We start from the raw sequence: 26,492 nt of genomic DNA on the forward strand, positions 1-26,492 counted from the left end.
TCTTCTTCTCTCTCTTTGGCATCGGTTCGAGGGAAGGACTAGCAGCAACATATGCTGCAATCCTCTTCCAAAGGATTGACCTTGTTGGTCATTACCAATCACAGGATCCTTGCTTGTATTAAGCCAAGCACTGACGAGAACAATATCTTCTTTTGCTGTCCATTTCTTTCGTGATATACTTTGCTTTGGTTTGACATCTGATGCTTCATTTCCTTCTTCTTCACTTCCTTCTTCAGACAGTTGAGTACTAAATGTTGGGACTTCAGTTGATCCACTTGCAAACTGAGACATGTCTTCTTGTTGACTTTGCAATAGGTTCATGAAACCCGATGAGTGATAAAATGGATTCATATCATCCATTTTTTAGATAAGAAAGTGAAAGTGATTGTGTTTTGTGTTAGGCTAAAGGTTAAAGGAAGTGAAAGTGATTGTGTTAAAGGAAGTGATTGTGTTTTGTGTTTTCAAGCGTGATTATGTTTTAAAGAAGAAGACTGAAACTTATTGAAGTATTAGCAATGAATGCCAAGGTAAAGACACTAATTGTCTTTACCTACAATACTCCAACTAGAAAGCATTTATTTCAAAGAACAAAGAAAACATTTACAAAAGCAAAAACTGTCCTAATCAAACACAAACCAAGCATTAATCACATTGCACAAACCAGTAATTAAATGAAACAACCACTTTGAACTGTACCTTGATTTAGAGGCTGTTAAATCATGCCTTCTCCACTTGTGAGAAAAGACTCAACCACTTCATTTAACCTCACCTAAACTGAACCAAAAAATGAATCAAGAAAAGCTAAATAAAGTTGAACTACAACCAACTTAAACTGAACCAAAAAATGAATCAAGAAAAGATACCTCCAGCGGTGTAGCTGCCTCCTTGTATTGCCTTTTTGATGTCATCACCTGAAGCTGTTCAACCGCAGAGACTGCCATAACATTGCATCGAGTGTCATTAATGAGCATATGAATGGTGTACTTATTAGTCAAGTTTAACTAAGTTCATGGCATACATTTGGTTACTACATAAAGAATAAAATAAATTCACTAACAGGCTAACCAGCAACATCATGTTACATGTTTGAGTTTGATGTTGCCTAATGCCTACCTTGGAACCCCTATTTTATTTCAATACTCTTGGCTATCATTCTGATTTCAGGATAGCTTGACCAGAGTAAAATATTGATAACTTACCTAACATTGTGAGGCGACTAAGGGCAGTGACCGCCGTGGTTATGTTCTTCTTTGCAAAATCTAACCTTTTAATATCGCGGCATATATTTTGAACCATTGCTTCAGTCAGCTCAGCTTTGGATTCTATCTCTTGTATCTTATGAGAGAGTTCCTGTGTTCAAATGGCAGACTGATAAAAGAAACAAAAGAAGAAAATGACATCTTGACAATACAAATCAACCTATGAGAGACTAACCTCAGCAGCACATGTAGCATAAGTAAGATTTTCTTTAGCTCTAGTTCCCGAGCTACCCTGGGGAAATCATTACCAAACCAAGAATTAGTTTCAGAGACATATATCAATATTTCAACATAACAACAACAAATCAAGAACAAAGAACAATTAATAGAACAACTTTTGTAAAGCTAAATCATAGCTCAGAGAAATGTTCACCATAAATTCAAAAAGCAAAGCTAACCTGTTGACGAACAGCAGCTAAAATGGTAGCATCAACTCACCGAATCTCATTATGAATCTTCAGCATAAAAGGCTCAACGCCAGATAGAGAAGCTTCTGTGGACGAACAAAATCAATTTAAAACTCACATTTGCAGAAATTATCAGACAATTCACTAAATCAATACGCCTCCATGAATTTAATATACTGCTTTGATAACTTCAATTTTCAACTAAGGAGCCAAAATCTCAAATGAATCAATCACAAAATTCCAATCTAATCACAAAAACCCAGCCAAATCGAGAACCAAAAGCTAGATCTAGAGATTATACCATGTTAGGGTTGAATTCCTTCGTCTTCTGAAGCTTCTTCAGCTCCACCTTAAGTTTCTCCTGCTCAGCGTCTCTCGTCTCTAGCTCCTCCTCCTTCTTTCTCAGAATCTCGTCTTTCTCCTTAAGCAACTCCTCCGTCTTCTCCTTCTCGATCTTCATCTTCTCCAACATAGTCTGCATCTCCATCAGATCTTGCTCAAAAGACTTCGCTGACTTCCCCTTGGCGGAGATAGGCGATGATGGCGTCTCGCAAAGAAAAAGAGACAAGAGTCGGAAATGAAATCGAGTTTCGATACTTTGCTTTTTTTTTTACCCCTTTTTTTTTTTTGATCAAAACAATCGACGGTTCAGAATAAGCCACGTCATCGTCTCTCTTACCACTCAAGATTTCTCTCATGAGAGCTGTTTCTCTCAAAATAAATCCTTTCTGATTTTTTTTTTTTTCACAATTTGATGAGAGAGCCTCTCATGAAAGCTCAATTTTCTCCCCATTGGAGATGGCCTAAAGTTGCCAGTTGGGGATATTTTAACTAAAAGCGGAGATACATATTCCAAAAAAAAAAGAAAACTAAAAGGGGAAAGCAATCATAAAAGCATAACCAAGTTAGTCAATAAGGATTGATGAGTGTGTTGGACGATTCTGTTCTTCTACCCCATAGGGAATCAAATTAAATTGTCATTTGTGTTGGTGAGAGAAGAAAGTGAAATAACACTCCTATTTAGTTTTTGATGGAGCCACAACAGTGACATTAGTTTGTTGTTGACTCTAAGCGTTGGGTTGTGAATAGAGACATGAAGGAGACACATACAGACTTCTTAGGTTGATTTAGGTTGTCTTCAAGTACCTCCAGTGTCAAACAAATATTGATGATTGATCTCTCTTCCCATAATTTATTGTTATGCATAACATATCACGGTAAACGGACGTTCAAGTCAACACCGCATTTATTTCTTTTATGTTTTTGTTAGTCTCTCTGCCCTCTTCATTGTTTCACGTAATCAAGGACCAAGGGATTTTATTCTTTGGCTGCCATGGCCACAAGATGCTTTTGGATTTGGACCACTTTGCTTTTCTGCTCTCAGCTGCTTACCGGCTGCGCCCGAGCTTCCTCTGCGGGCGCTGGCAAAGAGAAAGGACTCTCCCAAACTCCCACCTGGGCCGTTGCCCTCGTCTGTACCTTCTTCATCCTTGTCTCCGTCCTCCTCGAGAAGGCTCTTCACAGAGTTGCCACGGTTTGCCCTGAAATCCTTTTTTTCTCTCTTCCTTTAATTCCGCCCTCTTAACTTATCTTTTCTTCCTCAGTGGTTGTGGGAGAAACATAAGAACTCTCTGCTTGAAGCCTTGGAAAAAATAAAGGCCGGTAAGACCAGAGAATTGTTTTCTCCTACTGTCTTTGGTTAAGAAAACTAAGATATATGAAATGGATGCAGAGCTGATGATTCTAGGATTCATTTCATTGTTGCTCACCTTCGGAGAGCAGTACATTCTCAAGATTTGTATTCCTGAAAAGGCTGCAGCCTCTATGTTACCTTGTCCAGCTCCTTCTACTCATGACCAAGACAAGACCCACCGCAGACGTCTAGCTGCTGCTACTACCTCTTCCCGCTGCGATGAGGTCATCTATAGCTTCCCCTAGGATAAAATTTACGCTCTCTCACACTCTTTTGTTTTCCGCAGGGTCATGAAGCACTCATACCTGCCACGGGTTTGCACCAGCTACACATTCTATTGTTCTTCATGGCTGCCTTTCATATCCTCTACAGTTTCATCACCATGATGCTTGGCAGACTCAAGGTACGAAAAGCCTGACTTGCTAATCTCAAAACCCTCCTTTCGTAATCCTAGCTCTTCATCATTTTCTGTAACTGCAGATCCGTGGCTGGAAAAAGTGGGAGCAGGAGACATGTTCTCATGATTACGAGTTTTCAATCGGTAGGCGAGTTCTTCCTCATTAAATTAAACCTTGTTCTATATGTCACTAAATGTGGCTCCTCTCTATGCATAGATCCATCAAGATTCAGGCTCACTCATGAGACATCCTTCGTCAGACAACATTCCAGTTTCTGGACAAAAATCCCCTTCTTCTTTTATGCTGTGAGAAGCATTTCCTTCTTCTTTAGCAAGCCCTCGTGGCATCAAGTTTGTTGAGCAAAAATTCAGTTTTGCTCGCTCTCTCAACCATATGATTTGATTTACAGGGCTGCTTCCTACAGCAGTTTTTCCGATCTGTCGGGAGGACCGACTACTTAACTCTGCGCCATGGCTTCATCGATGTAAGGAAAAACTCAATTTGTATTTGCCTTCCACTAATGATGTCATGTTTATGGGTGAGTCTCCTTTAGGCCCATTTAGCTCCGGGAAGAAAGTTCGACTTCCAGAAATATATCAAAAGATCATTGGAAGACGATTTCAAGGTGGTAGTTGGAATAAGGTACGTAACATAAAACAATGATAGCTAGTACTGCGTTGAGAGATGTTTGTTGACATTAATTGCTGATAAAGTTTTTCTGTGCAGTCCTCTTCTGTGGGCATCATTTGTAATTTTCCTACTTCTGAATGTTAATGGTGAGCCAGCTTTGCATTTGCTTGCTTTACCAAATCATTGGTTGTTGGTGTTACTGAAAAAATTATCCCATTCCTGTTTAGGCTGGGAAACATTGTTTTGGGCGTCAATCCTGCCTGTACTTGTAAGAAAAGTATACTCTTGAGCGAATCTTCTACTGTGTTTGTAAGTCTCATTTTTACAACCCTTGCAGATTATTTTAGCTGTCAGTACGAAGCTTCAAGCTATCCTAACAAGAATGGCTCTTGGAATCACGGAGAGACACGCAGTTGTTCAAGGGATACCTCTTGTGCATGGTTCAGATAAGTACTTTTGGTTTAATCGCCCTCAGTTGCTGCTTCATCTTCTTCACTTCGCCTTATTTCAGGTATTTGCATTGTTTTCAGTTCCAAACAAAATTAGCATTGCATGCTATATACTTGTGTTCATCTTTTGTGCCATGCTACAACTCCTGTCTAAATGCCTCTTCTTTAATTTTTGTATAGAATGCTTTCCAGCTAACATACTTCTTCTGGGTCTGGGTAACAACATCTCTCTATATTCTATGCGCAATACAGTAGTTTGCCTTTTGGCCGATGTATTCTCTTCTATATCTTCAATGATAGAAATAACTAATACATTTCCTTAATTTGGCATGTAGTATTCTTTTGGGCTAAAATCTTGTTTTCATACGGATTTCAAACTTGTCATCGTAAAACTATCTCTAGGGTAAACCTCATTCTTCACTAGTAGTGAATAAACGAATTGATAGATCCCTCTTGGAACGATTAACTGAACAAGTTTGATGCAGCGTTGGAGCTTTGATTTTGTGCAGCTACATCACACTTCCTTTGTATGCACTAGTTACCCAGGTACATTATCCTAATCTCTAGATATGTTTGTCTACGATGCTATATAGTACAGTAACAAGTAACCAAGCAACAATCTTATGTTGTTGATGTGGGCAGATGGGTTCACACATGAAGAAAGCTGTGTTTGATGAGCAAATGGCAAAAGCGTTGAAGAAATGGCACATGACTGCAAAGAAGAAGAAAGGCAAAGCGAGAAAGCCATCAACAGAGACCCTTGGTGGTTCTGACAGTGTCAGCACCTCTACCTCAGCCTTTCATGCCTCTGGAGCCACTCTACTACGCTCCAAGACCACCGGTCACTCGACAGCCTCTTACATGAGTAACTTTGAGGACCAAAGTATGTCTGATCTTGAGGCTGAGCGATTAACTCCTGTGCCAATAGAGGGGCACACTATCGTCAGGGATGGTGATCAGCCCACAGAGATGGAATATACTGGAGTTATGAGTCCTGGAAACCAATTCTCCTTTGTGAAGCCTGTTCCTGCTAATGATATTGATTAGTGTTCAAAATGAATGCAGAACAAATCCATCATCTGGGTCTTTGTTTTCTATAACCTGTATGCCAATAATTGCTTTGCTAAGTGTTACCAACTAGGATTTTTGTATAAGGCTGTATTCTAGAGCTCATACGTATCTAGAGAGTAAGAGAGACAAAGTAAAGAGATATATAACAGGTCGGCCCAGATAACCTAGAATAGCTTTGTATCACATCAAGGAACTGACTTTTACTGCCAGAATCTATAGCAAAACAAGAAACGAATTTTGATAAAAGTTGTATGAAGACAGGATTAAATCGATCGTCCACAATAATTGATATAAACAGACTCACTCAGGTTCTTCCTCGTCATCACTGTCACCTCCAAACATGGAAGCCATTTTCATCGCTAAATTTGCAGCAATTTCCCTCCTCTGGAAATCAGGCATCAATCGCAAGTTGTCTCGGATGTTTCCTATTTCTGACATCAACTGTTCCACGTCTTCAAACTCATAACATTTTTCATTTTCTGTGTCCAAAGATCTTTCATCTGTTACTATTGCTCTGTCAGTGTCATTTTGCGGCTCTAACTGTGACCCTGACGGCCGCAGCTCTTCATCCACAACATTATTCGATTTCACCATATTATTTTCAACATGGAGGTTTTCCTGTGACGTGGATCCGCCAGCATCTGCATGTGAATGCGTTTCACTTGCAGAAACCCATCTTTCGTCGATATTCTCCCATGGATCACCTGAGCCTGCTGATAGCACTTCATACTCCAATTCATATTCAGATTCTTCTTCTGACAACTCTGAGAGGAAATATAAGACCCAATAAACATGAATCCAAGGGGAAATGAAAAGTCCTCACCAGGATTTCTTATCTTTCTTATCCGGGTAAGGGCGTTTCAGGAACCTTTACATATATGGGAGAAGAAAATGGAGAAACAAATAACCTTCCCCTTGAGCTAACACCGGATCATTGATCTTATCACCCGATTTCAGAATCATCCCAGGCCACATATGAGCCGAAAGAGCACCAAATAGACGTTCAACCCCTTGGGAATCCCCATCGACTGATAAACCTACAAGGACCAACCCGTGAGCCTCATTAGTGCAAGAGACAAATACGTATTATTCTCTGCTCACCCATTTTCACCCACTTTTCATCCATAAATGTGGAACTCTTCACAAGTTCAGTATAGGCTATTCGATTAGAAACAAGGAGTAACCAGATTAAAAAACCTGCATATCGCAGTCAATATGAAGAAGGAAGGATATAGAACTTACACTTGTCAAAATCAGGATTAGAGGCACAAGCCTCAATGAACTCGATGTTATTCTCAGAGCACCACTCAAGACATGCTCCCCTGATATCCAGTGATGTATCTTGACTTCCCAACAAGCTGCTTCCTTCGGTTTCGGAGATCCCAAAGTCATCAATGTCCGAATACAGAATTCTAGAGGGGTCTGTTGCCTTCAAAAGGCGTCGTCTATATTCATCATGAGCTAGGTGATGAGGGACACGATCTACTTTGTTACCAATGCACAACAATATATCAAAATTGTTGATGTCGGTATGAGAAACCCAGTCTTGAAGAGCAACAAGAGTTGACAGCTGCACAGAATCGGGTTAAAAGGGTTATTATGCGGGGATGGTAAGGTGAGAATAATAATGCGTGTATCATCATCATCAATGTCAAACCTCACTCAAGTCGAAGACCATAACTAACGCCACCAGTGGATGTGAGTGAGGGAGATTGGGTAGAGAGTAGTCATCGCAAATATGTGATATACATACAGAAACATCCGCAGTGTAGTACTTAGTGTTAATCGTCCAGCTGCCCACATGTTACAGAAACAAACAAGTTCAAACGATAATTAGGGTAAGAATTTCTTCAGGAAATGGGTACTACACGTACCCATGAACTTCTGTTTGAGATGGTGACTCCGATGAATCCTCAAATTCCACAGAGAGCAATCCTGTGATTACTCTAGATTAGTGCAAAACAATTATTTGGTAAAACAGGAATCGGATCCAAAAGGGAGAGGCGCGTACGAGAGAGGAGGGTGCGCTTGCCGACGCCAGAGGATCCGACGACCAAAACTCCCGGCCGGCTTTCCATCAATCTCCTCCAACTTCGCCCGCCAGAGATCAAGATCCAATCTAAACAGTTGCTAATTTGTGATTTGAGGTCAAGTGAGAAAAGGCAAACCCAACAACGCCAAGAGACGAAATGCAGATCATTTGAAGCCCAAATACAAAAGGCCCAATACAATGGAAATATGCATCGACTAAAAACGCTAGAGAATAGAGATGCTTAAAGATGATAACAACACTTGACCATGTATGGTCGTTTTAAACACACACCCTTTTTTTTTTGATAACCCAGTATCCAGACCACACCGTGATCTGACTAGCCCACTGAGCCTAAGCCCACGTCACAGGGATTTTTAAGCCTCCACTTAAGGACCCCCTGATAAACTGGTGGTCTGGGGTGCCTGAGCAAGTCCGCATGTAAATTCCAAAGTGGCCACAGGAGTGAGAGAGCGAAACTACGTCTGGGGAGGATCGATCCCTGGCCTAGACCAACAGGGCGATCCTTCCAACCAAACGAGAACCACTCGCCCACCACCATGTGGTTCACACACACTTTTTGCATTGAAAGAAAAACAGTTGCCACAAACATATGTCGGTGTTCTGAATCTCAAAACAGATTGTCTCCCATAAATAGATGCGTATCCTAATCCTATGTGTCTAGTATGTGTTCTTCAAATATAGCCATTATTATCAACAACATAAGGAAAAAAAAGAAGAAAATACAACATAGAGGACACACTTCAGGGCCAAAATTTACCAAACTGATTCAGTATGTCTTACTTAACCCACATATGGCTGAAACTGCATAGACAACATCTGAAAACCCAAGTCACGTGAAGTTACACTACTTTGTGGTAGAGTTAGCGTTCTCGGCTTGTGGGGCTGAGGGAAACACAAAGACACTTGAAGCAACCGCAGATGGCTGAAACTCAGCAGAATATCGCGTTGATGTCACAGTTATCTTTGGGAGTTGCTGTTCACCGCAAGTCAGAGGCACTAGCTTATAACTTAAGACATGTTCTGACTTGGGAAGGACTGAAACCGTATTGCTGTGAGACCCAGACAGGACAAAACTCTGTGCATCAGCCAGAGCAAATTTTGCTTCTTGCAGCAACTGTGTCTGGTTGCAGATTCTAACGGCGTAAGTGAAGGGTTCTCCAAGAATGGCATATGGAGGAGAGTTCAAACTCATTACCAGTGGTGATGCCTCCACATTTACTTCAGGAAGTTTGTGCTTTGTCGAAACATATGCCTCTGTTATGTTACCTCCCTGTCTCCTCCATTTTAAATGTACTGATCCCAAACCAAGCTTTGGAGTTCTCGTCGTTGGTATGACTGTGAAAACCTTTTTGAACTCTTCCCCTGCCGCAAGATTAGCAGAGCTTGGGGAACCTCCACACCCACTACCCTGCTGAATCAAACATGAAGTTTCCCCTAGTTCATAATCTAATTCAATGGACATGGACACCAGTTCCAGTGCTATTTCTGAGCAATTTTTGGCACTGACAACTAACACACTTTTTTCGTTCAGAGGCAGAGAAGACATGTCTTCAGAATCAGGGGCTGGCTTGATCCTATTGAGCAATAGGTGATCCCTTCTATATGGCAACATAAACCGATTGCTTATTAAAAGAGGCATCTTCCCTTCGATCTGCAAGCTCTTGTGTATGTGAAGTTTTTGGGTATTGGCTTCACTGCCATGTGGCAAGTAACCCAATGACACAAAGAGCATGACAGGCTTGGGTCTATGCCACTTTATTTCTAGTTTGCACGACCATGATTCTCCTTCCTTCAGGTCTGGAACAGAAACCAGCCCAAAAGATTGCTGAATTTTCTTTATGCTCCCTGTTTCAGACTCGGATTCATCGTTTCCCTCTGCCCCATCAATACCACAGATTTCAACATGATGGCTTTCTAGAGAAAACGGTTCTGCTTCTCTAGGGCTAAACAAACCACCACCACCCACATCAACTAGATTAATCTTCAATTCACCACTGTATACGGCATGACCCTTTGAAGTTACCACAATAGGCATCGTAAAATCTTCTCCAACTAGGGCAGGGCCAGAAGCACCTAGACTGACGTCCACCTGTGGTTCAGGTTCATCAATTTGAGTAGCTTTCTGGCCAAATACTGCAAGAATAGGGTCCTTTGTTGGCAGAGATTCCACGCTATTCTCATGCTTCCAGACAGGCAAATCCTCCATTGCAGCAGGACTCTCGGCTCTTGAACAGCTTCTGAAAACAGGCCCCAATTTTGCAAGAACTGAAAGACACTCAAGCTTGCCGCTTTGCTCTGCAGATGAAACAAAGAAATGTGTTAAAAGTTATGCAGCCAAGAAAACCACTGCCTTTTTGCTTTCATAAGATAGATACAAGTTCTGAAGCTTCAGTTCTGCTAACTGGTAACTAAGAATACGAAAACGTACAAAACAGGTTTGAATTTCAATACGTGCAAGTGTGTGAGATACAAACAACACCCTTATAATTAAATCACACTAACCAGAATTGATTGCATATGTCAACCTTAACCAATTATTCGGCACAAGCACCAGCGATGGCTCATTCTCTACTTGGCTACCACTTTTCACAGTGTTAGACGCAGAAGCCCACAGAGGCCTCTGGGAATTTCTGATGACAAAGTTGCACGTAGATTGGTTGAACTGAACTTCTAGATGATCTATTTCAACTGGAAGAGGTAGATGAGAAAGTAGTGACAATGTAAAAGAGCACAAAGTGCGAGGCTTGATCATTTGCTCGTGAAAAGCAACTGAAGCTAGGAGAACGGGTCTCAGAGGACTGACAAGATCAATATCAAGATGAAGAGGGCTATCGGTGGCTAATTTGAACCCACTTCCTTCGGTAGAGGATAACGGCTCGGCTTCACGACAGACAAGAGTAAAAACTTCTCGATGTATACTTTCTCTTCCGGAAATGGTTGCAGGACCTCCAGGACCATAATTTTTATTTCTCAAGTTCCCAGAATTGTCATAAGATGTTACAGGCAGTGCCACCATTTCAAGTGAAAACTCTACAAAATCTTTCAAAGCACCAAGATTTCTCGAACACTCTCGCAGGTAACCCAACACTTCCCAGAGCAAAGTTACCCAACCTTCTTGTCTGTACAAGTTAGCAGAAATATCGAAAAAGAATTTTGCGTTGCTGGGATCAGCCGAATCAAAGTACTCCCGGGCTAGTTCAAAGGCACAAAGGGCAGCCATCCTCCGGGCTTTAAGGTTCGTAAATGATTCATAAGATCTCTTCAGCCAAGCAATAATTTCAAGGGAATCCTGAAATCTCTTTGCTTCTGAAATTGTATACCGTGTGTATTCTTCATCCGTTATACTGCAAATAGATTAGAATTCATACCATTAGAGAGGGTGGTAGCGTAATTAGTTTTCTTTTACACAGATTTGTGGGGTGAATTATGAACAACTTACGAGTGAAGAGTAAGAGTTTCTCCCTTCTCAAGTAACTGAGCGAACTGACCCACATAGACTGAAGGAGTAATGGATGCCGAGCTGGTATCAATCTCTTGAGCTATTTCAGACATTGACAACAACAGTTGCAGGGCAGATTTCTTATCCTTCAAGTAATGAGCAGCCAACTGCGAATAGAACGAAATTTTCCAGTGGATAAGAACATATGATATTTTAAACATACTGTACCTAGGAACAGACAGCTCAGAAATTTATGAGAAATAGGACGAAAAAGCCAGCATTTGCTTCGAGGTAGGTGTTTATGTTTATATAGTATTGTTTTAATTAACTAAGTGGTAAGAGACACAGAAAAGATTTAACACCAAATGCACCACCAAGTTTAGATTATGTTCCGACTATGTTTTACATAGAGAAAAATTGACTGACCTGATAATAATAGGCAGGATAAAACTCAAACTCAGTCAAAGATATTTCTGCAGTTCCTTGGTTCGAGGATGAAAAGTTCTGACCAGTTGCTGAGCTTGTCTCCAGCAACTCAGCAAAGACAAGAAACTGCCTACTCATCCAGTCCCAATGGAGAAAAATAAAGTCTGTGGATCCAACAACCTTTTCATATGATGCTTTATGTTGATGAAACCATGTCACTGCTTCTATGAGTTTTCCACCATGCAACAAAAGCGTCGATATCTTGAAATGCAATTGCTCAGCTATGATCTTGATCTCGACCAAGCGTTGTATTGCAGGCAACCTAGTCGATGTCCCGATCATCTGTTTGCATAAACAAAATTGCTCGTCAAGAATTGAATGTGTGGAAACCGCAGGCGAAGATACATAATCTTAAGAAAGCAATAACCATATATGCATCAAAAGCAACTTCTTGACTAGAACCAGAATACATATTAGCGTGACAGATGGGTTGGAAAAAAACAAAACACTTAGTGATAATTAAAGACCTCGTGCAAGGAATGATATGCGTCTTCATAAAACTTGAGTGCTTCACCCCAATCTCTACGAAACTCTGCATATACAGCGACCTAGCAGTCATGGCATGAATGAGCCTTCCTTTTCCCAGATACTTTGAAACAAAATGATTAGACTTAGCAGAGGTAACAAAAAAAACTTACTTTAAAACAGTAGCGAACATTCAAATCAAGAGAATTGGAACTCTTTTTCTCAACTCGGCTTTTGATTCTCCGTCCTTCTTCTCTGTAATAAGCAAGGGCCAACTCTGCAAATGCAGAAGCGAGTCTGCAAACAAATCTGTGTTGAGATGCATTGAAGGAAAAGCCTCTTAACTAGAAAACAAGAAAAGAGGAGAGAAACATGCCTGGAGAGAGAGTGTGTGAGTTCAGAGTCTATGCTGGAATTGAAGAAGAGCACGTACTTAGAATCTAACTCTGCCCGCTTTCGCAATGCCACCAGACGATCTTCGCTAATTTCCTCTAAAAACAAGTCGGGAAGGAGTAAGTCACCAGTTCCGAGAGGAAATGAAAAGAATAATCGGATAAAAACGCTACCATGGGGAGAGGACTGGACCACGACAACCACCAGTTTGATGTTTTTGGGACGGATTACGGATCTAGCAATGGAGATCGCATTGTTAATCTGAGGGTTTGAAACAAGGAGGGGAAACAAGGAAACAAATAAGGGAGATGAGGAAGTACTTGAGGCTGTCGAGATCGGAGCAGACCTGTAGCCATTGAGTTGGATCGCCGAAGATGTGATGTGAGGGGAAGAAGGCCGCGACAAGTGCAGGGACCTTGGTGCGATGCTTAAGCAACCAGTCCCGTTTCAAGATGCCGCCGCATCTGGAAGGATTGGGAGAGGGAGAATCGGCGACGCTGAGAGGATCTCTGAAGGAGGAGGTTCGGCTGATCTGATCATCGTGAGCAAGGAGGAGAGAGATATGAGAGAAGTCGGGAAAGGCCAGAGCGTTGATGGGAGGCTGCTGGGAGTGGAGATACTTAGTGATGGACGCGTGTAGCTCCGAGTATCCGAAGAGAGCCACCAGACTTACCGGCGGCGTCCTGAGCTCTTCCGGGTATTCCTCCATCTCGCCGGGGAGTGTCTGAGACTCGGACGCGTTGAATCGAGCAAGGGAAGATCTGACACACTACGTGGGCTTTTAACGGGCCTTTGATAAGGGAATGGACTGGTGTAGCTGTCAGTTGTGTGATTTGAAACTTATGTGGCGTTGTATAAAGCTAATGTGAAACACTTAACGGGTTTTAAACTGGCCTTTTATCTTAAGGGTTTGGACCACAGTTGTCAGATCTGATTTAAACTAAATGTGGTTTTTAAGGATGTAGTATCATCAGGCCCATTATAAGCCCACTCTCTTATGTCTACACGAGAGGATTCACATTTCACAACGTAATTCTTTTTTCAAACAGTGGGTTCAGTGCTTGCATGTTGCAAGAGGGCTTTGAAATAGAGATTTGAAAAGCAGTTCCATTTGAAAACAAAACAAGCCCATTATTAAAACCCAACTGATTACTAAGAAGACCAACTATAAGGCCCAATATCAACTTCCTAAACTAAGCGTGAAGATTTTGTTAGTCAAAAAAAATTTCTGATCCCGTTGCTGCTCTCTCTCTTGTATTTGTCCGGAGGATACAAAGGCGACTCTGACCAGTAAGAAAGATGGCAGTCGAGATGGCCTCTCAGTCTCAGGTCTCTTTCTTTCTTCTTTACTCCGAATCTACGACGATCGATTCTTCGCTCTCTCAATTAATTTGATTACAGGTTTTGGTGGAAGAGAAATCGAGTGTCAGAATCTTGACACTAAATAGACCAAAGCAGCTGAATGCTCTGTCCTTCCAAATGGTATCGAATCTTTCCCTTCTTGTACATACACACTGTATTTGCTTGACTCATTTTTCCCTAGATCTCTCGATTGCTGCAACTGTTCCTTGCATTTGAGGAGGACTCTAGTGTGAAACTTGTCATCCTAAAGGTAATCATTATCCTCATCTCTTCCGTTTTAGACACAGTACTGAATAACTTTGCCACAGGGTAATGGAAGAGCCTTTTGTGCTGGTGGCGATGTTGCAGCTGTTGTTCGTGACATCGAACAAGGTTTACCATCCCATCCGATCATTCTTTTCCGTTTCTTACTTTCAGCTTCTTTACACTCTTTCTCTATCTTCGTTGACTAGGTAACTGGAGACTCGGTGCCAATTTCTTCTCCGATGAATACATGCTCAACTATGTTATGGCCACATATAGCAAAGCTCAGGTCTCACTATATTTTCCTTTTAGTGAATCACTCCCAGTGTACAAGCTCATTAATTCGTAATCCACAAATTATAGGTTTCAATTTTGAATGGTATCGTCATGGGAGGCGGAGCTGGTGTCTCCGTCCATGGTCGATTTCGTATTGCAACTGAGAACACGGTATTCTTTCCTTAAAGATATCCATGGATGACAAATAGGTCGCTCCAAAATATGCTCATATCTTTCGACTTTCTCCAAGGTTTTTGCCATGCCTGAGACAGCTCTGGGGCTCTTTCCAGATGTAGGCGCCTCCTACTTCTTGTCAAGGCTCCCTGGATTTTTTGGTAACAAAAGTTATATTTCTTACATTTCTTAAAGCCACCAAATTTTGCTAATGATTGAGGCTTCTTAGAGCCACAAAAGTTTGAAAATGATTGCGGTTCCCTCTCTCATCTTTCCTGTCTTCTTGTTTAGGAGAGTATGTTGGCCTCACAGGAGCTAGATTAGATGGCGCTGAAATGCTTGCTTGTGGCCTTGCAACTCATTTTGTGCCTTCAACGGTATGAACTTCCTTTGCTTACGTTTTTAGTATTCCCCATTGCCAGCAGGATGGTAACTTGACATGCTAAAAACATATGTCGGGTTTTGGGGCAGTCTTGTTCAGCGTGCTTATTTTCTCTGCCATGATGGTTTGTGTTGAAAATTATAAAATATTAGTGTCCATATCAAATCTTGCGGCCTGTAAATTTTCTTAATCTACTCTATTTCGTTAGACATTCTGAATGACTTAACATATCGGATATTGTATAGCTACTAGTGTCAAGCACTATCTGCTTCACCAAGGATTGTTGCTTAGTAAGGTTACTCCTTTTTACAGAGGTTGACTGCATTAGAAGCAGATCTTTGCCGAGTTGGTTCAAATGATCCAACCTTTGCCTCAACAATTCTCAACGCATACACCCAGCATCCGCGCCTGAAACCGCAGAGTGCTTACCACAGGCAAGTCTATATGATTTTATCTCTTTTACTCTTTCTCCTAATAATGATTTTACATGAGTTTGCGGAATTATCTTTATTTTTTTCCCTGCCAAATTCACGCTTATTCCAGGTCATTGGCTACAAACATTTGCTCAGTTATTGATCATGATTACATCACATGTTTGTATAATTTCAATCTTGTATTGTTGTCGGGTTTTCAATCGCTCATTACAGAATTCATTTCTCATCAGATCTTCAATTGAAAATTTGTACGAATCAAAAAGTGCAGAGGACAGCTGTTTCTTATCTTTCCGTTCGTTTCACAGGTTAGATGTTATTGATAGGTGCTTCTCAAGGAGAACAGTTGAAGAAATTATATCTGCACTTGTAAGTTTTTCATTTATATGTAGGATATGGTTACTTTTGATCCTGAGTTGACTGATTTACCTTTGACAATGCACTCTACCATCATATGTGTTGCTTAGGAGAGAGAGGCCACTCAAGAAGCAGATGGTTGGATCTCAGCTACCATTCAAGCATTGAAGAAGGCTTCACCAGCAAGCCTTAAAATCTCTCTTAGATCGGTTAGTTCCCAAAATGAATCACAGGCAATGATGACAAAGAGCTGACTGTGTGTCTATATTTCAGATAAGGGAAGGGCGACTGCAGGGGGTGGGGCAGTGTCTTATCCGTGAGTATAGAATGGTGTGTCATGTGATGAAGGGAGAAATCAGCAAAGATTTTGTGGAGGTTTTGCAAGCTTCCCCGAATGTATTGTCCTTTTGAAACCGTCCTTGTTGTAGACCATAGTTACAACAGCATGTTTTACATATGCAGGGGTGCAGAGCCATATTGGTAGACAAAGATAAGAACCCAAAGGTTTTACAAGTCTCTCCATTTGGTAATTTGTGGTTGGGTATATGTCACATTGTTGATATAGTGCAGTATTGCTGAAATTATAGTGGGAGCCAAGGCGACTGGAGGACATGAAGGATAGCATGGTAGAGCAGTACTTCGAGAGAGTGGAGGAAGAAGAGGAATGGGAGGATCTAAAGCTTCCGCCAAGAAACAACTTGCCTGCTTTAGCGATCGCAAAGCTGTGAAGCGGAGAAAGTGAGCGAGCACTATTGTTTAGCTAGTGTCTGTGTGAAAAAAGAAAATAAATGTAACAACACTTGTGTTGAATAGGACTTGCATACATTACAGAAAAGCATTATTGTATTGAGAATTGACACCAAAGCAAAGCAGATTTGTTAATGGTGTTGGAGGCACAACCATGGCCACTGGACGTGGAAGCACGTCTTTTGACATTGTTCATTTATTTGGTTCCTTGGATTAACTCTCATCTTCTAAAAAACGAAAAATAATTAAGAAAGTCCAGCTGAATTGTCAAGTATTGAATGAGAGAAAGAAGAGGCAATTAAAAATCTCCCGTGACTCTCGTCTCTCCCTTTCTCCCTCTCTGCCCAAATTTTCTGGGCAAATTTGTGCTTTCAGATCTACAATCTCTCTTTTTTCTTCGGACATGGAGGGCCAACGAGGCAGTAATTCTTCGTTGAGCTCCGGCAATGGCACCGAAGTCGCCACCGACGTTTCTTCTTGCTTTTATGTTCCCAACCCCACTGGGACCGATTTCGATGCCGAGTCGTCTTCTCTTCCTCCTCTGTAAGTCTTCTTCTTCTCCTCTCTTTCTCACTGTCTCTGAATTTTTTGAAAACAAACATTCTTACTCTCTCTCTCTCTCGCAGCTCCCCAGCTCCTCAAGTGGCGTTGTCAATTCCTGCCGAGCTTGCTGCCGCCATTCCCCTCATCGATCGCTTCCAGGTTGAAGCTTTTCTGCGGCTTATGCAGAAGCAAATCCAGTCTGCTGGCAAGCGTGGCTTCTTCTATTCTAAAAAGTCCTCTGGCTCCAATGTCCGCGAGCGCTTCACATTTGAGGATATGCTTTGCTTTCAGAAGGTTTTTGTCGACATTTTCTTTCCCCCCATTGACATGACAATCCATTGACTTTGTGCTAAAATGTCTCTCTCCCCTTCAGGATCCCATCCCCACATCTCTCCTCAAGATTAACAGCGATCTCGTCAGCCGTGCTACCAAGTTGTTTCACCTCATCTTAAAATATATGGGCGTTGATTCATCTGACCGATCAACGCCACCCAGTTTAGATGAACGCATTGACCTCGTTGGAAAGCTCTTCAAAAAAACTTTGAAGCGTGTTGAACTCAGGGACGAACTTTTTGCCCAAATCTCCAAACAGACTAGACATAATCCTGACAGGTGCATTCCATTATTTCTTTCCCGCAGCTACCAATTACTTAGTATATGCGTATCACTTCTTACTTCTTACCCGTCGCTTCTCTGTTACTTCAGGCAATACTTGATAAAAGCTTGGGAGTTGATGTACTTATGTGCGTCCTCAATGCCTCCTAGCAAAGATATTGGTGGATATCTCTCTGAATATATTCATAATGTGGCACACGATGCAACAATTGAACCGGATGCTCAGGTTCTTGCTGTGAACACTTTGAAGGCTTTAAAGCGCTCTATCAAAGCTGGTCCTAGGCACACCACTCCTGGTCGTGAAGAAATTGAAGCCCTTTTGACCGGTAGAAAGCTCACAACCATTGTCTTCTTTCTGGATGAAACTTTTGAAGAAATATCATATGACATGGCTACAACAGTGTCTGATGCTGTTGAGGTATCTTCTTGAATTCTTTTATCATAATATAGCGCTGATCATATTCTTGCCTGAGGAAGTAGATTTAGTAATGCGTTTCTTCTAACTAGCTTGTTCAAGCATTTTATTTTCCTTTGTCCCTTTTGTTTTTGGTTAAACTTCTTTCACTGCATTGACATCTGTTTCAGGAGCTAGCTGGAACAATTAAACTATCAGCTTTCTCTAGCTTTAGTTTGTTTGAATGTCGTAAAGTTGTTTCAAGTTCAAAATCATCTGATCCCGGAAATGGTATGCTTTCATAGGACTCGCTTCATCATATATTTTGAAGTAATACAACATTATTGATCATTTTTCTATCTGTGCACTTGCAGAGGAATATATAGGATTGGATGATAACAAGTATATTGGAGATCTCCTCACAGAATTTAAAGCTATAAAAGATCGAAATAAAGGAGAGATACTACACTGCAAACTGGTATTTAAAAAAAAATTATTCCGAGAGTCTGATGAAGCTGTAACAGATCTGATGTTTGTGCAACTTTCCTATGTTCAAGTGAGCATTTTCTTCATTGGTGACATTTTTTTCCACACAAAACTTGCCTTTCGTTGCTGACACACATATATGCAGCTGCAACATGACTATTTGCTAGGAAACTATCCTGTCGGGAGGGACGATGCTGCACAGCTTTGTGCCTTGCAAATTCTAGTTGGGATTGGGTTTGTCAATAGTCCAGAGTCATGCATGTTAGTATTCCAAACTTTTTAATTATAAGAATTGTATCTTCATTTTTCTTAAGCTAAGCCATTGACTTTATTTGAGTTGTCGGATGCTTTATTTTTCCAATGTTCCTCCCTTTATAATATCATTTTCTTTCTCAATGTGTCACATATCAGTGATTGGACATCACTTCTTGAGCGGTTTTTGCCGAGACAAATAGCAATAACCCGAGCAAAGCGTGAATGGGAATTGGATATCCTTGCTCGCTACCGTTCAATGGTAGGAATGGCTCTATGCATTTTTTTTATATTGTCTTCCCCTTTTTAGATACCTTTGCCAAATAAAAACTCATTGAAAAGATGGCATGGTAAAATGATATTTCGTATGTTTATGTGGGCATGTAGGAGAACGTTACCAAAGATGATGCTAGACAACAATTTCTACGGATACTGAAGGCACTGCCATACGGGAATTCAGTGTTTTTTAGCGTACGCAAGATAGATGATCCGATCGGTCTTTTACCTGGGCGAATCATTTTGGGTATCAACAAACGTGGGGTTAGTCTCAATATAGATGTCATACATTATGACTTTAAAAAATCTGTTATTGTTGTTTGAAATTCAAATGTATGTTGTTGGATTTGAATTTGTTGTTTGCTTTCTTGTAGGTTCACTTTTTTCGGCCGGTTCCGAAAGAATATCTGCACTCTGCTGAACTACGTGACATAATGCAATTTGGCAGCAGTAACACTGCTGTCTTTTTCAAAATGAGAGTCGCTGGTGTTCTTCACATATTTCAGTTTGAAACAAAACAGGTTCAAACATCATTATTTGTGGATCATTATATTATGAAGCAATTCCTTACGAGATATTCAATTTGGGTAACTTGTATGTTTGTAGGGAGAAGAAATATGTGTTGCTTTGCAAACACATATAAATGATGTCATGTTGCGTCGTTACTCCAAAGCTCGATCTGCTGCCAATAGCTTGGTTAATGGAGATATATCTTGTAGTTCTAAGCCGCAGAATTTTGAAGTGTATGAAAAACGTTTGCAAGATTTGTCTAAGGCTTATGAAGAGTCCCAAAAGAAGATTGACAAGGTACACATTCTAACAAATTTCTTGTTTATTATTAGTCATGTAAAATTGAATATTGTAGAGGGAAGGCTGATATTTGTTTAAAAACATGAAATAACATATTATAGTTGGATTTTTCATGGTTTTATGCTTGGTAGTCTTGAAATATTTCAGTATATATTACCCTCCTATCTTATGTTATTGTAGGGTATCTCATGTTATCGTATGTAGAATGTTTGTTATTCTATGACCTTTTTTGTTTTAGAGTTGCATGCTGATGAACTATTTGTATGTTTTATGTTGTTGTGTAGTTGATGGATGAACAACAAGAGAAAAATCAGCAAGAAGTTACTCTGCGTGAAGAATTAGAAGCTATACACAATGGTTTGGAGCTTGAAAGGAAAAAATTGTTGGAGGTTACCTTAGACCGAGATAAACTTAGGTCATTGTGTGACGAGAAGGGAACAACTATTCAAGTTAGTTATAACCTAACTTTGGTTTTTCTTTTGATGCTTGGTTGAAGTTATTTAATTATTTATTCTATATATGCTATAGACCTTGATGTCTGAACTGCGAGGAATGGAAGCAAGGTTGGCAAAGTCGGGCAACACAAAATCAAGTAAAGAGACAAAATCAGAATTAGCCGAAATGAATAATCAGGTGAATATCATGTGTTTAATTTAATTTATTGTAATCATTGAGTATATCCGTTGTTTTTTGTTAGCAATTTTGTTTTCTTTTGACAATGAATTTTATGTCACAGATATTATACAAGATCCAAAAGGAGTTAGAAGTTCGAAATAAGGAATTGCATGTTGCAGTTGATAATTCAAAGAGGTTGTTGAGTGAAAACAAGATATTGGAGCAAAGTATTTTCAATATCGAAAAGAAGAAAAAAGAGGAGGTGAATTCTTTCTGTTAGATTTATGGCAGATTTCAATTTGAGAAGTAGCAAATACTTGCGTATTGTTGACATATCATTATTTTAGGTTGAAATTCATCAAAAGAGATATGAACAAGAAAGAAAGGTGTTAAAGCTTCGAGTTTCTGAACTTGAAAATAAGCTTGAAGTCCTTGCTCAAGACTTGGATAGTGCTGAGTCTACGATTGAAAGTAAGAATTCTGACATGCTGCTGTTGCAAAATAACTTGAAAGAACTTGAGGAGTTAAGAGAAATGAAAGAGGTATTGGTACTCTTTAGTCTTCTTCATTATTTTAATTTTGGTTCTGTTTGAATGATGAAAATGTATTTTCGCAATTCGAAAATAAATGAGAGGGAGGTGTTTACATTCCAATTTCATATTTTTAGGACATTGACCGAAAGAATGAGCAAACAGCTGCCATTTTGAAGATGCAGGGAGCCCAACTTGCTGAGCTAGAAATACTTTATAAGGAAGAACAAGTGTTAAGGAAAAGATACTATAATACCATAGAAGGTAACGTAATGCTCAAGTATGTTCAATGATGTTCATTGCTTTTAGAAAAGAATTATATTAACGTTTTTATTTAATTGTAGATATGAAAGGGAAAATTAGAGTTTATTGTCGAATAAGACCTCTAAATGAAAAAGAGAGTTCAGAGAGAGAAAAACAAATGCTGACAACTGTGGATGAGTTTACAGTTGAACATCCATGGAAAGATGACAAAAGAAAGCAACATATATATGATCGCGTATTTGACATGCGTGCTAGTCAAGATGATATTTTTGAAGACACAAAGGTATTATTGATATGTAACTGTGTTCATTTACCTTTTATCTTCTGTTATTTTGTTGTGGTTACTAATATCGTTTTTCTGTAACAGTATTTGGTGCAGTCGGCTGTAGATGGGTATAACGTTTGCATCTTCGCATATGGTCAAACTGGTTCTGGAAAAACTTTCACTATATATGGGCATGAGAGCAATCCTGGACTCACACCTCGAGCTACAAAGGAACTGTTCAACATATTAAAGAGAGATAGCAAGAGATTTTCATTTTCTCTAAAGGTAATTTGTCATCCTAATATATGATGTGATAAAAGATTATGGCATCAACTGACTACAAAAAATTATGTAGGCATATATGGTGGAACTTTATCAAGACACACTTGTAGACCTTCTGTTACCAAAGAGTGCAAGACGCCTGAAGCTAGAGATTAAAAAAGATTCAAAGGTTTTGTGATATATATCTATCTTAACTAGTTTGTAGACACGTAAGTTTGATCTCATGCATAAAATATTTCCTCAGGGAATGGTCTTTGTAGAGAATGTGACAACTATTCCTATATCAACTTTGGAGGAATTGCGAATGATTATTGAACGAGGATCAGAACGACGACATGTTTCTGGAACAAATATGAATGAAGAAAGCTCAAGATCTCACCTCATACTATCGGTTGTTATTGAAAGTATTGATCTTCAAACCCAGTCTGCTGCGAGGGGCAAGGTGACTAAATTCATATGTTGTTTTCTTTATTGACTCATACTCATTTTTCACAGGATTTAGTAGCATTTAGGGATTTTAAGGAAATAGAAGTTTCTTAAGATTTTCATGCTTAGTCTACCAAGAGAAATATAGTAATATTAATCTTGTTTTACTTCATCAACGTTAGCTCAGATCATTGGTCTGGTACACAATGTTAAACCTTAATGTACACAATCCACATTATTAGATAATTATATACCCTCCATTGTTAAACCCATATCACCGATCCATGGTGGTATCTTCTACAATATTATGATTCTCTGTTTGTTAATTGCAGTTGAGTTTTGTGGATCTTGCTGGTTCTGAGAGAGTAAAAAAGTCGGGCTCTGCTGGTTGTCAACTCAAAGAAGCTCAAAGTATCAACAAATCACTTTCTGCATTAGGTGATGTTATTGGTGCTTTATCTTCAGGCAACCAACATATTCCTTATAGGAATCACAAGCTAACAATGTTGATGAGCGATTCATTGGGCGGCAATGCCAAGACGTTAATGTTTGTTAATGTGTCTCCAGCCGAATCAAATTTGGACGAGACGTACAATTCTCTTCTGTAAGTCATGAATTCCCACATATCTAACGTAGATCAAATAGGCTGTGTTAAAATGGATTATTCGTACTCATTAGATAAAGCATATTGTTTTTTTTTTCCTCCTTTGACCAATTTCAGATATGCATCGAGAGTGAGAACGATCGTGAATGATCCCAGCAAACATATATCATCCAAAGAGATGGTGCGATTGAAGAAGTTGGTAGCATACTGGAAAGAGCAAGCCGGTAAAAAAGGTGAAGAAGAAGACTTGGTGGATATTGAGGAAGATCGTACACGAAAAGATGAGGCAGATAGTTGAAGAAAGCTGACATGGAATTCGTGTAGGTGAAATTGAGACTATAGAAGCACTGATTTTCACCATTCTTTTTGTAGGAAGTTCCTACTCTATAGTAGACTTTCTATCGAAGAGTAATGCTATATGTCTCAAACTTTATCTCTTTTGATGAGATCTTCATTACAAGAAAGGGGGAAAAAAAATCGTAGATATTATATGAAGCTGGTGAGAACTATACAAATCCTAACGAAAGTGAAACAGTATAAAGATAACCCATTGTGTCAAAAGTTACGAATACCTCGATACAGCTAAACGGTTTAGACATGACCTACTTCTCATCTGAACACGAATATGTAATCAAGTGTAAAAGGAATTTATACACGTATGAGCTAGCAAGTGTTTTTGTTGTTAATCAAGTGTATAAGGAATTTAGAAACTCAATTATAGACATATTTCCCCTGAAGATGGATTTATCTAAAGTGCGGTTGGTCGTTTCAGTTAACGTCAATCATCAGCTACATCTCATGAGCCTAGCTAGTTCCAAGCTTTTATTCTAAAGCGTGACAGATTTTCATCTAAGAGTAAAAAGCAGACATATAGCTTTCGTTAATGATACCACTGTTTTCGTTATGTGAAAAAGTGTTAGTTACTCAAATTTGCTTGGTTGTGTTGGATGAAATATATAGCCTCTTTTGTGGAGGAGTGGAGTTTAACAACTTCCAACTAATATCCTTTCTCTCAATCTCTTTATCAACACAATTTTCTTTTTATTTCATTAACAAAGAGAAACCAAATAAAAAGAGAAAGTAGCTGAGTTTGGTATACTCCTAGTAATTTTGTAACTTTAAGTAATTACAATCTTCAATATACTCTGAAAAAAGTATATTGCTGCATGTCTACGTGGCGTTGTTTATATTGGGGGTGCATTTAGAATCATATAAACCATGTAAAGTAGGTCATCCTACCAGACCTGTCTCTTTGACATTTTTCTGATCAATTCTTCCTATAACTAAACCAAAGCAAAAACACAAAAGTTGAACAATAAAATTCAAATTATGGGGTATAGAAGAAACTACGCAATCACATTTGTAGCCCTTGTGGTAGCTCTAGGGGGCGTAACAAAAGCACAGCCGAGTGGGTCATGCGTCCACTCTCTCTCCGCGCCTCAGCTACATCACCGGAAACTCAACCACTCCCTCACAGCCTTGCTGTTCTCAGCTCGACTCTGTCATCAAATCTTCGCCGCAATGCATCTGCTCAGCCGTCAACAGTCCGATTCCCAACATCGGCCTTAACATTAACCGCACACAGGCCTTGCAGCTCCCCAATGCCTCATGCCCGCAACATTCAGACGCCTCCCCTCACACAGTGCAACGGTATATATCCCACCTATGACCTAACTATATATTTATATCATATGCATTATAATATTGTTTCACTCATAACATTGTTTGTGAATTAGCCGCCACTGGTCCAGCAGCACCGCCTCCCGCACCTTCACCGACGGAAAATACCCCAGATGTGACACTAACCCCAACCTCATCGCCGGGTGCTCGTTCAGGTACGTACTCCTCTTATCACCAAACCAAGCAACAATTAGATTTTTAGTTAATTAAATTATTCCCCTTGCACATTGGTAAACAGGAGTTAGAGGTGGTTCCAAGACAATTCCCTCCGCTGGTGGCGGCTTGTCCACCGGGAACGTCGACCGCGTGCCGCTGCATCTTCTTATGTTCGCTGTATTTGTTGTCTCTGCACTTATTTTTTCTTTAACCAATTCTGAGAGTTCATGTATTTGGGAATCCTAATTTTACTTGCGAGACGTGTGTTCTATTTGTATTTCTATTTTCAATTGATGTGATTGAGTCCCTGAATTTTATGGTTGCATATGAAACAACAACTCCACTTTAAAAAAGGCAACTCGTTATGGAAAGAGACAAAACTAGTTTCCGGACTGTACAGAGTATAGTAAGTCCACAAGAACAAAAATATATAACCCAAACAATGAACATAGCCTCTCTAATCGATTTTTAATTAATGTTTCTAAATCATATATCAATTTCTTAAAATATTATATCGTTGCCTCATATAGTCATAAATAACATAAAAGTGGAAAATGTAAGAAATATATAGAAACGTGAAACAAAAAAAACAGAAAAAATGGAATTGTCAACAGAAAGACATTGATAAGGAGCTACATATATATGTGTAGTAGATATGTGGAGGCGCTAATTATTAGACACGAGATCCCCATGAAAGTTGTTTAAGAACTTTGAGAGTAGACCTTGCAAAATGAATGACAACCGAAAATCCACCAACTGCGAAGTATGATATTGATTACAGTCTTTGTGAGAAGAAGACGTGCAGCAATACGGGGCTGAAATGTCGAGGAAATAGGACCAAAACAGCGGCTATAGAGAGAAATTCAAAAGCGTGATCCAAATGGACAATTACTATAACGTTGTGTAAAAGTGCTATGATGGAGTAGAGTCTCAATGGAAGTGACTTCATTTTAAGATAAGGACACAGGTTTGTTACTTTCTGGAAAAGACTAAGACCATAAAAGCAAATTAATGGCGATAACAAAGGAATTTGAATGAACTGATCAAGAACCAATTTGGACAAGGACAGAGAAAATGGATCGAAGGGTAATAGTTAAGATGTAGAAGGGGGTAAAGAAGAAAACCAAGGCTAAAAAGCAAGTAGTACAATTTTTTACAAGTTTTCTTTTAATAGGAGTCTAAACAAGACCAGATCCATAGTCAAACCCCACTAAGCGGGGTAACGCGACTTAGTGGAGTCGAACTCTGATGGAGAAGGCAGTATCAATCCTAAACCCTAGTCCGACTATGGATCGGATTTGAATGTTTAGGGTTTAGGGTTTTGGGTTTTAGGGTTGAGGGTTGAGGGTTGAGGGTTGAGGGTTTAGGGTTTAGGGTTCAGGGTTCAGGGTTCAGGGTTCAGGGTTCAGGGTTCAGGGTTCAGGGTTCAGGGTTCAGGGTTCAGGGTTCAGGGTTCAGGGTTCAGGGTTCAGGGTTCAGGGTTCAGGGTTCAGGGTTCAGGGTTCAGGGTTCAGGGTTCAGGGTTCAGGGTTCAGGGTTCAGGGTTCAGGGTTCAGGGTTCAGGGTTCAGGGTTCAGGG

The 26,492-nt window shown here is 39.9% G+C and overlaps 6 protein-coding genes and 1 pseudogene across 10 annotated transcripts; 4 read left to right on the forward strand and 3 right to left on the reverse strand.

Annotated features, from left to right (window-relative positions):
• Positions 1–2,153, reverse strand: part of LOC110225823 — a 3,470-nt pseudogene extending 1,317 nt beyond the window's left edge.
• A 456-nt stretch (positions 2,154–2,609) lies between these two features.
• On the forward strand, positions 2,610–5,974 carry LOC9302854 (MLO-like protein 10). 3 transcript variants are annotated; one of them, XM_021015914.1, is made up of 15 exons: positions 2,615–3,200; positions 3,271–3,328; positions 3,399–3,583; positions 3,646–3,762; positions 3,840–3,900; positions 3,974–4,062; positions 4,167–4,241; positions 4,311–4,399; positions 4,484–4,533; positions 4,615–4,655; positions 4,725–4,898; positions 5,017–5,052; positions 5,172–5,239; positions 5,346–5,382; positions 5,479–5,974. In XM_021015914.1, the coding sequence occupies exons 1-15, from the start codon at positions 3,000–3,002 to the stop codon at positions 5,881–5,883; spliced, it is 1,686 nt and encodes a 561-aa protein (XP_020871573.1). In that variant the 5' UTR covers positions 2,615–2,999; the 3' UTR covers positions 5,884–5,974. The 3 variants fall into 3 exon arrangements, with proteins under 3 accessions (XP_020871575.1, XP_020871573.1, XP_020871572.1); XM_021015913.1 differs by having other exon boundaries at positions 2,617–3,200; positions 5,322–5,382; XM_021015916.1 differs by having other exon boundaries at positions 2,610–3,200; positions 4,725–5,052; positions 5,479–5,605.
• A 54-nt stretch (positions 5,975–6,028) lies between these two features.
• On the reverse strand, positions 6,029–8,067 carry LOC9301168. The gene is made up of 6 exons (XM_002866736.2): positions 7,919–8,067; positions 7,782–7,842; positions 7,565–7,700; positions 7,150–7,477; positions 6,816–6,944; positions 6,029–6,671 (listed from the first exon to the last, which is right to left on the reverse strand). The coding sequence occupies exons 1-6, from the start codon at positions 7,983–7,985 to the stop codon at positions 6,208–6,210; spliced, it is 1,185 nt and encodes a 394-aa protein (XP_002866782.1). The 5' UTR covers positions 7,986–8,067; the 3' UTR covers positions 6,029–6,207.
• Positions 8,068–8,536: 469 nt separating this feature from the next.
• LOC9302855 (trafficking protein particle complex subunit 11) lies at positions 8,537–13,698 on the reverse strand. Its single transcript, XM_021015912.1, has 9 exons — positions 13,064–13,698; positions 12,917–12,978; positions 12,727–12,841; positions 12,524–12,647; positions 12,353–12,433; positions 11,826–12,167; positions 11,400–11,566; positions 10,463–11,304; positions 8,537–10,255 (listed from the first exon to the last, which is right to left on the reverse strand). Exons 1-9 carry the CDS (start codon positions 13,450–13,452, stop codon positions 8,805–8,807), a joined length of 3,573 nt encoding a protein of 1,190 aa, XP_020871571.1. The 5' UTR covers positions 13,453–13,698; the 3' UTR covers positions 8,537–8,804.
• Positions 13,699–13,953: 255 nt separating this feature from the next.
• Positions 13,954–16,910, forward strand: LOC9302856 (3-hydroxyisobutyryl-CoA hydrolase 1). 2 transcript variants are annotated; one of them, XM_002865047.2, is made up of 14 exons: positions 13,954–14,072; positions 14,145–14,225; positions 14,287–14,355; positions 14,414–14,477; positions 14,558–14,637; positions 14,712–14,795; positions 14,875–14,959; positions 15,090–15,175; positions 15,493–15,614; positions 15,920–15,980; positions 16,079–16,177; positions 16,242–16,343; positions 16,431–16,472; positions 16,556–16,910. In XM_002865047.2, the coding sequence occupies exons 1-14, from the start codon at positions 14,043–14,045 to the stop codon at positions 16,694–16,696; spliced, it is 1,146 nt and encodes a 381-aa protein (XP_002865093.1). In that variant the 5' UTR covers positions 13,954–14,042; the 3' UTR covers positions 16,697–16,910. The 2 variants fall into 2 exon arrangements, with proteins under 2 accessions (XP_002865093.1, XP_020881302.1); XM_021025643.1 differs by having other exon boundaries at positions 13,955–14,072; positions 14,875–14,968; positions 16,556–16,853.
• A 31-nt stretch (positions 16,911–16,941) lies between these two features.
• LOC9301169 (kinesin-like protein KIN-14E) lies at positions 16,942–23,623 on the forward strand. Of its 2 annotated transcripts, none has more exons than XM_021025628.1 (22): positions 16,942–17,258; positions 17,342–17,552; positions 17,632–17,870; positions 17,964–18,291; positions 18,459–18,558; positions 18,642–18,823; positions 18,899–19,014; positions 19,165–19,267; positions 19,393–19,545; positions 19,656–19,802; positions 19,888–20,088; positions 20,376–20,540; positions 20,620–20,724; positions 20,828–20,968; positions 21,054–21,248; positions 21,374–21,500; positions 21,581–21,783; positions 21,868–22,050; positions 22,121–22,216; positions 22,292–22,489; positions 22,806–23,077; positions 23,195–23,541. In XM_021025628.1, exons 1-22 carry the CDS (start codon positions 17,119–17,121, stop codon positions 23,373–23,375), a joined length of 3,786 nt encoding a protein of 1,261 aa, XP_020881287.1. In that variant the 5' UTR covers positions 16,942–17,118; the 3' UTR covers positions 23,376–23,541. The 2 variants fall into 2 exon arrangements, with proteins under 2 accessions (XP_020881287.1, XP_020881293.1); XM_021025634.1 differs by having other exon boundaries at positions 16,998–17,258; positions 21,686–21,783; positions 23,195–23,623.
• Positions 23,624–24,492: 869 nt separating this feature from the next.
• Positions 24,493–25,090, forward strand: LOC9301170 (rho GTPase-activating protein gacO; the record flags this gene model as incomplete). The annotated part of the gene is made up of 3 exons (XM_002865049.2): positions 24,493–24,727; positions 24,814–24,912; positions 24,996–25,090. Coding segments are annotated over exons 1-3 (429 nt in total), but the record flags the coding sequence as incomplete, so codon positions are not given.
• Between the last annotated feature and the right edge of the window lie 1,402 nt (positions 25,091–26,492).

This window comes from Arabidopsis lyrata (assembly GCF_000004255.2).
Source record: "Arabidopsis lyrata subsp. lyrata unplaced genomic scaffold ARALYscaffold_8, whole genome shotgun sequence".
Taxonomy (NCBI): Eukaryota; Viridiplantae; Streptophyta; class Magnoliopsida; order Brassicales; family Brassicaceae; genus Arabidopsis; species Arabidopsis lyrata.